Genomic DNA, 14,271 nt, shown 5'->3' on the forward strand with positions numbered 1-14,271 from the left:
AAACCTTAGAACACTATATACATGCTAGCCTGTCAGCATGGACTTGTATGAGGATTTCATGTTTCTTTCTCTCTTGGTCATCATCTAAGTGCTCTCCATCATAATTCCTTCTTCTTGTTGCAGGATTTCTCAGATAAATGTAAAATCATTTCTGCACATAACATAAAACTTCTTTATACAAATGCCATGGCAACATGAAGAGTACTATACAAATCTATGCTATGGATCAGTCAAAAGACACATGATATTCTTCAGAATGACAGCCACAAATGAATGTGCGCTAAGAACGGGACCAACCTCGATACAGTCACATACTAAGTATAGAAGGAATCATTTTTTAAATATTTTCAAATACTTTTCCTGAGCCTTCACATCCAGATTTTTTCCATACTTCAACAACTGAAATCTTTGAATATCTTCCCACTCAAACTGTTGCCAATCTCAGACTTCTTGGGCTGGGGACTTGAAAAACAAATAGGAAGAAAAGATAGGCAAGGTCAAAATGTGTCCCTAGGTTTGTTCAGTATTAGAACCCAAGTCTGAGACAGAGACAGAGGCAGAGACAGAGACAGAGAGAGAGAGAGGAGAGGGGAGGAGGGAGAAACAGACAAAGAAACAGAGATAGAGACACAGAGACAGAAAGAGATAGAGGAGAGGGGGGAGGGAAGGAGGGAGAGACAGAAACAGGGAAGAGACAGTCAGAGGATGAGAAGAGGGAGAAGGAAAGGAGGATAGGAAGGGAAAGGGAGAGAGAGGGAGAGACTGAAAGACACAGAAAGAGACACAGAAACAGAGGTAGACGTTTGTATAACTTTGTATTTGGGGGTGATCGGGATCTCTTAGTCAGCTATTTTAGACCTGGCTTCTCTCTGAATGATAGAAATTTTTAGCTCATCTAAGTGCTGTTCTGAAATGACTGACTTAGAATCTTTATAGAGCATTAAGAATTGTGCCTAACAGAGTTTGCTGAGACTCTTCAGCACAAGGCACTGGAGAAGGTACTTGAAAGGACAATACTTGAAGGTCCCTAGGATCCAGATATCTTTCCAGGACAGAGGATATGGACAAATTGTCAGATGTGCACTGGTGGATTTTTTCATTTTGGGGTGGGGAGTGGGCAAAAGATAGCTTTCATTCTTGCTCCATAGTGGGTCTCCCTCTGTCTCTCTCCCTCATTCCCTTTCTCTCCCTCTCCCTCCCCACACTGACTTTTCCTCTCCCTCTTCTCTTCCTCTCTCCATTTATCTCCTCTATGTCTATCATCCCTTTGAGAGTAGTTTAAACAAATATGATAGTCTTTGCTCAATATTAATTTCTTACAAAAAAGAAAAGAAGACAAATCTGCAAATGCCCAAGGGAGAGGTAGCAATGAGCTACCAGGAACACACATCTCAGAAAGCTAGGAACATAGGAATACACTCAAGATTTTTAAAAATTGGATCTCTAACAAAATGATGTGATGTGCATAGAAAATTTTTACTATACCTCTTTTCAGTTTATCAGTCTCTTCTGACAATTTTGCTCAATTCCTTTTGACTGATCACTAGCAAAGAAAATAATCCAGAATATTTCACTCAAGAATAGTCAGAGGATAATCAGCCATGTCTACTTCAGACATGGAGGGCTCCTCAATTCCAGGAACTAGGAGCCAGCAGGAGACCTTACAGTGATGCTGTGGCAAATCCTCTGTGCTTTGGAGGGGCAAAAATCCTTTTCCCTACTGGGAACTTGACTCATCACTTATATCACTGGACTTGTATTACCCCATTGGCTGGGACTCAACGTGCCCATAAGCGTAGAGAGAAAATGGCCAGAAGTTTCACATTAATCGAATGGAAAGCTCCCATGTCATGGCATATTGTCCTTCCACATCAGCCTGGAAGTCATCCTGATCCAATCTGTACCACTTGTTCTGAGCCTTGCTTGACTCAGGTCTCCTGGTTTCATGTGGGGGTGGTTTTATTGCCTTTTAGGGAAAAGCTTTTCCAGCCTGGGTGAAGTTGCTCCTACCACAGGGCACAAAAGCTATGTAGTTCTTATTGTTGTTGTTTTCCAGTGACTAGCATGTATCACCCTAAAATTGTACAATTGTTAGGATTAATGTTAATTTAAGAAACAAAAGTATTCTGCTTCAAGTTGTAAGAAGTGGGATTTTGTTATATGAGGTGGGAACTGAGAGCACGTTTGAGCTGATATCAGTGTTAATCTGGGCAGCAGGGCCTGGAGTTAGGAAGATTCACCTTTGTGAGTTCAAATCTGACCTCAGGCTCTTACTAGTTGCGTGACCCTGGGCAAAGCACTTAACCTATTTGCCTCAGTTTCCTTATCTGTAAAATGAGATGGAGTAGGAAATAGCAAACCATTCCAGTGTATTGTCAAGAAAACCCCAAACGGGATCATGAAGACTCAGACACAATGGAAATGACTGAACAACAGTGTTAATCCAAATAAGAGTGTTTATGCTGCTGCATCACTAGTCTGCCATGCAAGACAAGGTGTCACAGCTATCCTCAAGCATTTCCAAATTTTACAAATGGCTGTCGATTTCTAGGAGTGGCAGAAGAATACAGAATGTCAGGATCTTCTTGATTCAGTTTCTTTACGATTTCTTATCCTTTGAATGGGAAAGTTTCTGCTCTTTGGCCCATGAGTTCTTAACCTCGTGTCCATAGTCCCCCAAGGGATACATGGATAGATTTCAAGAGATTTGAAAAAAAATCTTTTTATTTAAACATAATCAGTTTCATTTCTAAACATCGATATTGTATTTTATGCATTTTGCAACATGATTCTGAGAAGAGTCCGGAGGCTTCACCAGATTGACTGCCTGTGGGTTCTGGGTAACAAAAAACTTAAGAACTGTCATGGAATCATAACTAGATGTTCTGATAAGTGATTTGGATGTTACCAAAAATATGTGCCAGTTACCTGGAATTAAGTAGAGCTAGGTGAGTTTTGTCCCATTATTCCTAGGTCCAAACCTGAAAGAGCAGTATTCATGGTTTTACAAGCACAAACTTTTTCTCTTTTTGCCGAAAATTTCTGTGACAGGGGCAAGAGTCGCCCAAATATACATCTATATCAATCGCTATATATCTATCTGCATCTGTAGCTATGTTTTATGGCTGTATAAAGATATCTAATGAAAAATATTAAATTAATTGAGTAATTAAAATATAGCAATGAGACTCTTAAAGAAATGTTTGCAAGGAAACAGGTAGCATATGCTTGGCCTTGTAATAAACCCATTGATACTACTGTTTTAGGATTCCATAATTACTATGATGTTGTTTTAAAAATCTGATGGGCCTCGGAACAATCTTTCAAATTGGATATTCAGGAATGTAAGGCTGTGTGTGAATTTGCTGCAGCTGTTTAGTTAGTGTTTATGAACTGCTACAAGTGTAACCCTCCAGATCATGAGGTTGTAGCTTCAGAATGTTTTTGAGACATAGTTTGCTAAGATCCCAGATGAATCCGTTGAAAGAATGCATATGTTACATTAAAAAGCATGTCGCAAGAGCTTTTTGTAGAGAAAGTGGTAGTGATGCTTCTGCTGAAGACAACTCTTTTTTTTTTTTGCTAGGCAATGGGGTTGACTTGCCCAAGGTTGTACAGCTAGTAAGTGTTAAGTGTCTGAGGCCAGATTTGAACTCATGTCCTCCTGACTCCAGAGCCAGTGCTCTATCCATTGCACCACCTAGCTCCCCCCACCCCATGAAGACAACTCTTCTGAAGAGTCACCTGATGAATGCATCCAGCACCTTGAAAAGCATCAGGAGCAGCATAAAGCCATTCATCAACAACTACAAGTTCTAGCTCAAGTACTTTACCATAATCTAAAGCCAAAGAATGAAAGATCAAAGAGAGGGAAGAAGAAAGAAAAAAAGAAATGTATCAAAAAAGATGAAAGTCAGAGGGAAAAAATTAAGCAAATAAAACTAAAAAAAAAGCTGAACAACAGTCAACCCGAAAAGGACAAGCAACAAATGTTGATGTATTCATCCGAGGATGAAGATAATGCTAAGCCTAGGAATGATGGTGAGAAAAGACAATTGAGCCTGGATATAAACAAACTCACCAGAAACAAGCTTGGGTGAGTGGTCCATATAACAGAGTCAAGAGAACCATCTTTGAGGAGTTCTAATCCTGATGAGATAGAAATTGACCTTGAAACATTCAAAGCATCAACACTGACCGAACTGGAAAAATATGTCATTCCCTGTTTGAGAAAGAGACCCAGGAGGTTTCATGCTGAGAAAATTCAATTGTCCATGGCAGCAGGAAGGGTCACAAGGCCGAGCAAGAGGAGCAGCAGCAATTGTGCTGTGGCATGGTAGCAGTTCCTGGGGCTTGGACAGCAGCAGCAGTGACTTGAGCTCTTCTGATAGCAGCAATTCCGAATCGTGTTAGCTGCCCTTTTTTCAGTCTCTCTGTGTAGGTGGCGCATCTGTTCTTTGAAAGGCTAGAACCGTTATCTTTGAGGAATATGTGTTGCACCTAACAGGAAGCTGAGGTTTGTAGTGCCAGATCTATTCATCTTGTTTTACATCCCAATCTCACCTTCCTGCCTTGAAGTATGTGAACTTGTATAAGTTTCCAATAGGCTCGTAACATCCACGAGAGAATTAACAATTGACTAAAATAAGGACAATCACTTAACAAGATATTTTTTAATGCTAGATCTGTATTAGCTAATCACAAAAATAAAGGGTCTCTAAAGGCATCTCATTTTATAGTGACTGTAACCTGGCTTGTCATGGATACCAAGGTTTTAAGATGCATTCTCTCTTGTGTGATACTTTATTCCTAATTGAATTAGTGCTTGAATTGAGAAACTAACAAATTATATACTAAGTAACATGAAGGCTGAACCCCAGTTGATAATATAATATTGTCCCCAGACCTGATGGGTTCCCTACTCTATGCAGACTGAACTGGCCCTCACTCAAATTTCAGATCTGTGAGGATCGAGGGGAGGTCTAGGTCCTTATGAAAACCACTATCGGTGCCAGAAGCATCAGTAGGAATCTCCACCCTTTGTTTGACACAATTTCATCATAATAAGCTAAGCAAACTTTCTCTCATGCTCTTTGCTTATGTCAAGTTGTTCACTGACACCATGGAGATTTGAACACCCTTGCCAGTGGGCCTCCTAAGACGGGCTGGGGGAAGGCCACACAAGAGCACAGGAGTGAAAGAGCAAGTCAGCTAGTGTGGCAGGAATGGAAAGAATATGTGGGAGAGTGAGATGGAGCTAACCTGACAAGGTGGCTTGGAGCCAGAATGTGAAAGGCTTTAAATGCCAAGCAGAGGAATTATCTTCATTTTAGAGGAAATATAGATCAATCCACTGAATAATCCTGACCTCATTGAGCTTCTCAGCCACTTGAAATACTGTTTCTCATGAACTATTATCTGAACACTCGTCACACTTTACCCAAAGTATATTTGTATGACATTTTTGTGCTTTTTTCAAAAAAATCAGAAAGTAGTATCACATTTATCACTATTAAATTTCATCTTATTAAATTTAGTCCATCATTCAGATTTATCAAGTTCCTTTGGGAGCTTCTATGTGTTTCTAGCCACTTACTATTTCTGAGGTCTGCACATGAACAACATTGCACTTGCTTCTGACACCTCACAACCAGTGCCATTGAATTATTAATTCCTAATTAGTAAAAATCCTTGTGGATGAAAATCTACTTCAGAAAGAGCTCTCAATCCCACTTCCTATTCTGACCTGCACCTAAAATTATATGACTTCAAGCTTAAAAACAGAACCAATCTGCTTAAAAGTCATCCAGAATCAACTTATGGACCATACCAGCAGGAATTGGGCTCAAAATTTAGCTTAAATCTTAATGATGGCCCTCAATCAGTAAGCCAGCCTTACTGGAGCAGCAAGGAACTCCAAGAGAGAGATAAGAGGTAGCATTGTCAAGAGAATCAAAACACCATCGCCATCTCAACTAACATGGAAACACCCCAGGACCCTGATCCCAGGAGCCCTGTGAATATCTGTGTCTCCCTCCCCAAGGCTACCAATCCACCTTCTAGCCTGCCCCACCCTAATCACCATCACTGAGGAGAGTATCCCCTAAATGGAAATGCCATCTTCACCACTACCAACAATAACACCTGACCAACCACCATCAATGACCGAGTACACCCTGCTTTGTTGCTGCATGCCAAGGACCATGGAACCTTTCCATCTACCATCAAGTGTGCTGTTTCCCCCCCCATTAGAATATGAGCTCTTTGAGAGCAGGAGATGCCTTTGCTTTACTGCTCCTATTTCCCAGTATGCTCAGGACAGTGTTTTACATATAGCAAGCACTAAATAAATGATTTCTCATTCAATCAATCATGATTTGGAGTTCATAAGGGGACTCAGGAGCCTTCAAGGTCGGCCAACCCATGCATGAAAGGAATCCCCAACATAAAATACTTTACAAGTGATTGTCCAGTCTCTGAAGCCCTCCAAAGATGAGACACCCCCCAGTTCTTGAGGCTCCCTATTCCACTTTGAGCTAGCTGTACTTGTTAGGAAGTGTTTCTTGACATTGGGCCTAAATCTTCCTCTTGGTATCTTCTACCCGTTGCTCCTATTTCTGGCATCTGGAGCCAAGCAAAACATGCCTACATCCTTCTCTCTCAAAACAGACTTCAAAAATTTGAAAAGGACATTCATGCTATCCACTCAGCCATGCTCCTTTGGTCTTTTCTCCAGGCTGCTACCCAACCCATGCCCTTCATCTGATCCCTAAGTGACTCAAGGCATTTCACCACTCTGTTTGCCTTCCCCTGGTCATTGTCCAGCTGATCAGTGTCCTCCCCAAGTTATGATTTCCCCAAACCAAATACAATAATCCCACTAAGGGCAGATTATAGAGAGATTCACCCCTCCCATCCTGGAAGCTATGCCTCCCTAGCTGTACCACAAAAACTCTACAAACTTAGAAGTAGAGGACATTAATGAACTACAAATATAAAGTGCTGGCACTCTGAATAGGAACTACCTTCTGATTAGATGTTGTAAGGGATGACCCATATGGCATGAGATGAATTTAATTCAATCCATAAGTATCTATGAAGAGCTTACATGTGGTAGGTCTAAGAAAGACCCCTCGAATCATAAATATCTCCCCACTACCACAATGTGTCTTGATACCTATAATACTGAGAGCTTCCAATAAAATACAGATATACATGAGATGAGAAACACCTTATACCTTAGCCAGATTAATGTAATAAAAACTTAGTGCAAAGCCTCATAAAAAACAGAATAGGACACAGGTAACAGCAGCCTGTCAACAAATATTTATTGAGCAGGTGTCATGCGCCAGATGCTACGGATACAGAGAAAGCTAAAAATACATTGCATGGTCTCAAGGAGCTCACATTAATGGAAGAAATAACATGCAAATAACCACATGCATCCAAAATGCATACAGTGCAAAATAAAGAGAATCTCTGAAGGAAGGTCTAGCAGTGGGGAGGAGGGAGAAGAGGGAGGAAAGGTCTTCTGCAACAGGTAGAATTTGAACTGAGTCTCAAAGGAAGCCAGGTGAGATTGGAGAACTTTTCTAAGCATAAGGGGGCAGGTAGAAAAAAAGCAGTCAGAAAAAGGAATAGCATGTGTGAGGAACAGCAAGAAGACCAGTATTGTTGGACTGTAAAATTGTGTAGTCAGTTAATGAACATGTATTGTCAATGAAACTTTATTAAATACCTACTGTTTACCAAGCACTGTTAAAAGCATCGGGAATACAAAGAAAGGCAAAAGAGAGCCAAGCTCTGCCTTTAAGGGGCTCACAGTCTAACGGGGAGAAAATATGCAAAGTACTACATATGAACAACTGAGATACAAAATACTTGGGAGGTAAATTGGAGATTATTTCCAACTAGAAGTAATGGGGTTGGGAAAGGCTTCCTGTAGAAGGTGGGATTTTAGCTGGGACTGGAAGGAATCCAGGAATTGAAGATGGGGGGGGTGAGAGCTCCAGGCATTGGGGACAGTCAGAAAAAATTCTGGGATCCAAGAGATGGAGTGTTTCGTTCATGGACCAGACAGGAGACCACTATCTCTGGTTTGAAGAGCACAGGGAGGGAATCAAGGTAAGAAAATTGGAAGAGGGTTATGAATGACCTTGAATGCCAAATAGAAGATTTTGTAGTTAATCCTGGAGTTGAGAGGGAGCCAATGGAGTTTATTGAGTATGGGAGTGACATGGTCAGGCCTGCACTTTAAGAAGATCACTCTAACAGTTTAATGGAGGATGGGCTGTAGTGGAGAGAGCCTTGGGGCAGGCAGTGCAACCAGAAGACTATGTAATAGTCTAGGCATGAAGTGATGAGGGCCTGTACTAGAGTGGTGGCTGTGTTAGAGAAGAAAAGGGGGTCTATATGGGAGATATTTTGAAACTAAAATCAACAGGCCTTTGTAACAGATTGAATATAGGGATAAGAGAGTCAAGGATGACATGAGGTTGTGATGCTGAGGGACTGGGAGGAAAGGGATGCCCTTGACAATAATAATAAAGGTAGGAGGGTTGAGAAGAAATACAAGTTCAATTTTCGACATGTAGAATCTAAGATGAATGTCTACAGGACATCCAATTTAAAATGTCCAATATGCAGTTGGAGATGCCAAACTGGAGGTCAGGAGAGAGGTTAGGTGGAGAAAAGTAAGTTTAAGAAGACTGAAAAGGGAACAAGCATCTATTAAGTTCAAAATCAGAGCAGGACAAAATCAGACTGGTTGGAAGGGTCAGGAGAACCAAGAACCAAAGAAAGAGTCTAGCCGCCAAGCCCTGACTCCCTCAACAGCCCAAGAAGGCCAAGACCATGGTCAAAGGAGAGCTTTCAGCTCTTGCTCCCTCACTAGGAACAAGGTCAGAAATCATAGAAGGAACAAGAGGAACTCAATGCTCCCTTCTCCATGAGGCAAGCCAAGGACCCAACTATGAAGTTCTGCTTTTCAGAACAGGGTCTACGCCAGAGGACCCAAGCTAAGGCAGAAGCTCAGGCTTCTGATCCCTAACCAAGGGCAAATAAAGAATATAGAAGTAGAAGGAGAGCCTCCACGATATTTTCTTCCAAGAGTCAGAGCAAGCAAAGAGATGAGCCACCCACCCATCCTTTAATTCATTCATCCATTCCTTTCTCAATTAGGATGTCTGACCTGTGGTGGAGAAGGGGAAGAATTGACATCCTGGGACCATACCTGAGTCCAGAAAAAATCCCTTCACTTTCCTAGACCTCTATTTTCTCCTTTGAAAAATATGGGGTCCCACACAATGGCCTCTGACATCTTCACCAGCTCTAAATCTACAATCCTAGGAGAAAGCATGGAAGAGGCTGCTAAAAAAATCAGATCATACATGAATCCATCCATCCATCCATTCATTCTTCTACCCAGCTATCCATTCTCTCACTTAAGTGCTAAGTCTTTCACTTCTTTGTTTCTTGTCTCTGTGGCTTATGGCAGATAGGAAAGGAATGGGACATTCAGTGGTCTGGGTATAGACAGAACAGAAAGACATTTGTCAATATACCAAATTATCATGGTGGACCGCACTCAAAAATCAGTACTTTCCTGCAGGAATACATATGTACACACATTCTCTCCTCCTTTCCAGCTTGAAGGGATGCCTCATTACCCTTGCTGGGAGGTTTGGGTAGAATGACTTCCTAGGTACTGACCAAAATGACAATCAGCAAAAATTCCGTAGAGGCAGCTTAGAAAAGTAAGGATAAAATGGATTCAAATACCACTTGGGGCCCTGCATAGATGATATTCTTTGCCTCTGAGGTCCCCAAGGAACTCTCAAAGACTGTGAGTGGTAATTTTGGTGCCAAGAAGGACTATTATATAGATATGGAACATTATATACACTTTCAGGCTGAATGGATGAATTGGAAGCTTGTGACAAATTGCCTCTTTCCTCTTGCCTTCTATTTAATTCTTTATCTAAAGAATAATTATGAGAAGGGCAGAGGGTTCTCCCAGGAAATGAAGGTGACGTCCAAAACAACAGAAATTTCTAAAAATTAAAAACAAAAAGCGTAACCCAGACAGAAATCTATATACCCTGAGAATTAAACCAAATCCATTACCAACCTCATGATAGAAGAATGAATGTGGACAAGCTGACTGTCTGAGGATAGTCCAGCTGATTAATCCAGGAGAAAGAAAGAAAGAAAGAAACCCAGGATAGACTATACCTCCCAGTTAGAAACCATGAATTCAAAGAGTCTTTGGAAATGGTAGGGACTTATAACTTAGGTAAATAAGAGACCATCTCCTTAAAAATAATTAATTAATTTAAAACTTTTTTTTAATTAAGAGAAAAAAGAAATGAATCAAAGGTTGTTGGAGGTGGCAGGAGGACGTTCAATGGAGAAACTGACTGGGCTTAGCTCACAAGGAGAATCAAATGAAATGAAACATTCACACATTAAAAATGAATAAATATCACCCAAACTATCCCTTCTGGGTCTACTCCCCCAATTTCTGTTCATATCAGCAGACTGAATCACTGGAGAGTGGCTATCATGCCCTTCTAGGTTCTAGGGATAATGCCAAGGGTCACTGCGGTTACTAATACTGTTGCTGATGATTCCCTTTAAGTGTAGTCCCCACTGATTCTCATTCAACTTTAATTGGATTTTGTGGGGGGGAAGTATTTACCAAGAAGGTATAGCAAGGACAGTTGTTCCAAAAACAATTTCCCTAAACCAGAGGTACATTCTCCTCTTAAACACATGAGGTCGCTATGCAGTATGCTCAAAGATATTGTAAAATGGTAGGAAAGTACCGATGTAGTGAGCATACATGTGCAGAGCACATCTCCTGAGTTCTGTTCTCCCTCCAGTGAGATTTCTTGAAGTTTCCCCCTCCCCCAGATGTAGCTCTCTGACAGGCTCTTTGTCTTCGTAGTCTCTATTGCTGCTACTTTGTCTATGAGTCAATGATTCTTCCAGCTACATTCAGAAAAGTGCTCCCCTTACCCCTGGACTTCCTGAGGATCCTTCCTTTCCTCTTCCCTTTATCACAGGTCCCTGTACCCAGCCAGGGTACTAAACCTCTAGCAGGGAACAGAGTACTCCGTTCTCCTCAAGCTGGAGAAGAGGGCAGGACAGCTGGGGCCCATCATAGCCATCAGAGTGGGATTCATTCTAGCTGGAGAATGACAATAGTGGAAGGGATATTCCAAAGTGCATCTGAGACTGTGTGGAGCCCAATTCACCTAGTATTGGGATGGGAATACTCTCTCAGAACAAAACGTGGGCTCTCCTGGAGGAACCCTCCTGCCCACAAGCAGAAGATCAGCTGGAGTTCTCTGTGGGGCAATGCTTCATTTCCAAGCATATACACCATGAAAACAGGAACCCCTGGGGTATATTCCACAGTTCCACACAGAAGTAGGCATAGGATCTCAATATAGGCAAAGACATGTGGAACAAGACCAGATTATTTCATTTTTTAACATCCTCTCTTCCATCTTTGTCGAGTGTTAGCACAATTGCATTGGATTGGGGTGGACATGGACTGGTTGCATTGGACACAAAGAATGATTTACTTCCTCCAAGTCTTTTACATTCCTCTTCAATGACTTTATATCATCAGATATATGATGGATTTGTTGTTGTTATTGTTGGGTTGTTTTTCAGTTGTATCCAACTCTGTGACTCCATTTGAGGTTTTTTTTTTGGTTTTGGGGTTTTTTTGGCAAAGATGGGGGAGTAGTTTGCCATTTCCTTCTCCAATTTTATAGATGAGGAAACTGAGGCAAACAGAGTCAAGTGATCTCCCCAGGGTCACATAGCTAGTAAGCTAGTAAGGCCAGATTTGAACTCATGAAGATCAGTCTTCCTGACTTCAAGCCCAGCATTCAATCCACTCTGCACCCAGCTACCCTTGTAGTGGATAGCTACTCCCAATACCAGAAGATATATATACATTTAGAGCAATAACAATACAACATTTTTCAACCAATTCAGTATCCATCCTTTAAAGAAACAGTTCATGCTTCAGAAATCAAACAAAATCAGCAAAGTGCACTTTGCTTCCATCACATGGAAACACGTACTTAGTTCCCCTAGCAACTTCCAGAGGCATTAGCACTTTCGGATGTACTCCAACCCAACACTCACTGCCATAAATTTCCAAGATAACCACTGACACATTAAACACTCTACCATTCAAAGCTGACAAAAAGCCTTTGACCTTTCTTCCTCCAAACAGAAATTATCCAAAATGATTCTGTATAACGCAGAAAAGTGCCAGATATAAGCTGCAATTAATGTCCATTTCCAAATACAGAGTTCTCCAAATAGAGAGTTCTTCAAAAGGTCAGGGCTAAGCAGGGCAAGGTGCCTTTAAGCCTTCATGCTACTTCAGGTTGTTAGCACAATTTGACTTCGATGTTGCCATCACTGAAGGCTTCTCTCCTCATTTCCTCCACTGCTCCCTTCCGATGACTCAGCCTGCCCCGCTTTCTGCCTGGAGAGTGGGACCCTTTGACAATGCAAAAGCAGATTGCAGAGAGGTAATTCTTTTTGAAATTTTCATTCAGGAAAGCATAAATGATAGGATTGCAGATTGAATTGGAGAAGCCAATGATTTGTACAACAGCGAAAATCATCTTGATGGTGACATCATCATATTCCTTTTCAAAATTACCTAGAAAAGAAGAGCAGTCGCTTGAAGACACAGCTTCATCAAGTAGGGCCAGTGATAAAATGTCCCTGCCCATTTTCCTGGCTTTACAAAAGATACCCTGGTATGATGGGCTGTGCATTGGTGGAAGTGACACAAGTTGGGATTTGGCTATTGGCTGCTGAAACTCACTGGCTGTGTGAGCCCATATTAGCCCCTAACCCACAAAATGGAAAAACACACTTGTTTTTTTTCATAAAATCAGCTCCTAGTTGTATTTATTAATTCAGTAAGTTTTTGTACACTCAACCTCATTAATCTCACTTTTAATTTTTAGGATTTCCAGTAGTTATTGTGAAGAAGGCCCTTTGTAAGCAGTAGTGCACTACTTGAACGTTAGCTACTAGTACCTGCGCCACCCCCCCCCAGGGTCCAGCAGCTCTGTTAGATGATGAGCCTTTCTCTTATTTTGTGAGGACTGAGGCCATCACACTACTTCCCCACCCACTGTCTATCATGCCTGCTTTACTCTGGCAATCACCTCCACTTTATCCGTAGGGGTATAAATTTGGACGCTGGCCTCAGTTTGAAGTTGGTTAGTTTTTCATCTTACTCTATCCACTTCAAAGCTTGTTCCGATCCCTCCCCCCATTCTTCCAGATACTGAGTCATTTTTGGCCACAGCAACTTTTGAAGATACTTCATGGATGGGGGGAATTGAATGGGAAGGAAATACCCACTCTGATTAAATCCAAGAACTTGAAACTGAATAACACAGCAGCTTAGAATTTAGGGGCAGAAGGGACACAGATCATCTATTCCAATTACCTCTTTTTACAGATCAGTAAAATGAGACCAATGTGAAGTGACTTTTTTAGGGCCACCTAGTTAGTAAATGATAGAGTTGGAACTCAGAACCAGGATTTTGGACTCTAAACCCAGCATTCTTTCCACCAAGCCATAAAATATTGCATGTACTTCATAGGAAGATTTTTTATGGACTTTTGCAATTTAAAAATCCTCTGATATAATAATGTGTCTGTCACATGAAAGGCTGCAAATTTTTTTCTCTTCCTGGCAAGGCAGTATTAGAGAAGGGCTTGCTAACCCTTGCCTTCCTTCTATTCTGCATGTCAAGGAAAGCAGGCTCAGGTAATTTGAATAATTTCACCCAGTGTTACTCAAGGACACTTATGGGTCTTAAGGACCCAAAAAAAAAAAAGGGCAGCATTAAACTGAAGGGTCTGCTGAGCCTCTAGACCTGAATCTGAGGTCCATGGATGGTTTGTGGATAAATTTCAGGAGGTCCATGAACCTGGACAGGAAAAAATTTACATCTGTATTTTCACTAACTTCTAACTGAAATTTATCATCTCCTTCAATTATAAATTTTTTAAAGTATTCTGAGAAAAGTTCCATAGGCTTCACCAGATTGTCAAAGGGGTTCATGACACAAAAAATAGTCAAGAACCCCTGCTCTAGACTGATGGGAGTCAATAAGACAGGTAGGAGACACCTTGTCCTGATATTGGTGGGGGGGACACACTGAGCAGTTAACCCTGACCCAACCAAGGCTACAATTGAGAAGATTAGTGGAGGTC

General features: G+C 41.3%; 1 protein-coding gene across 1 annotated transcript in view; it reads right to left on the reverse strand.

The window, feature by feature from the left end:
• Positions 1–7,307: 7,307 nt before the first annotated feature.
• The window catches only part of QRFPR (pyroglutamylated RFamide peptide receptor), a 78,571-nt gene continuing 71,607 nt past the window's right edge, over positions 7,308–14,271 (reverse strand). The window contains exon 6 of the mRNA XM_021008356.2: positions 7,308–12,694. Within this exon, the coding sequence (XP_020864015.1) occupies positions 12,417–12,694 (278 nt within the window). The 3' untranslated portion in view covers positions 7,308–12,416. The remainder of the gene's footprint in view (positions 12,695–14,271) is intronic.

The sequence above is a fragment of the Phascolarctos cinereus genome, unplaced genomic scaffold, assembly GCF_003287225.1.
Source record: "Phascolarctos cinereus isolate Bilbo 61053 unplaced genomic scaffold, phaCin_HiC Scaffold_9;HRSCAF=440, whole genome shotgun sequence".
NCBI classification, from domain to species: domain Eukaryota; kingdom Metazoa; phylum Chordata; class Mammalia; order Diprotodontia; family Phascolarctidae; genus Phascolarctos; species Phascolarctos cinereus.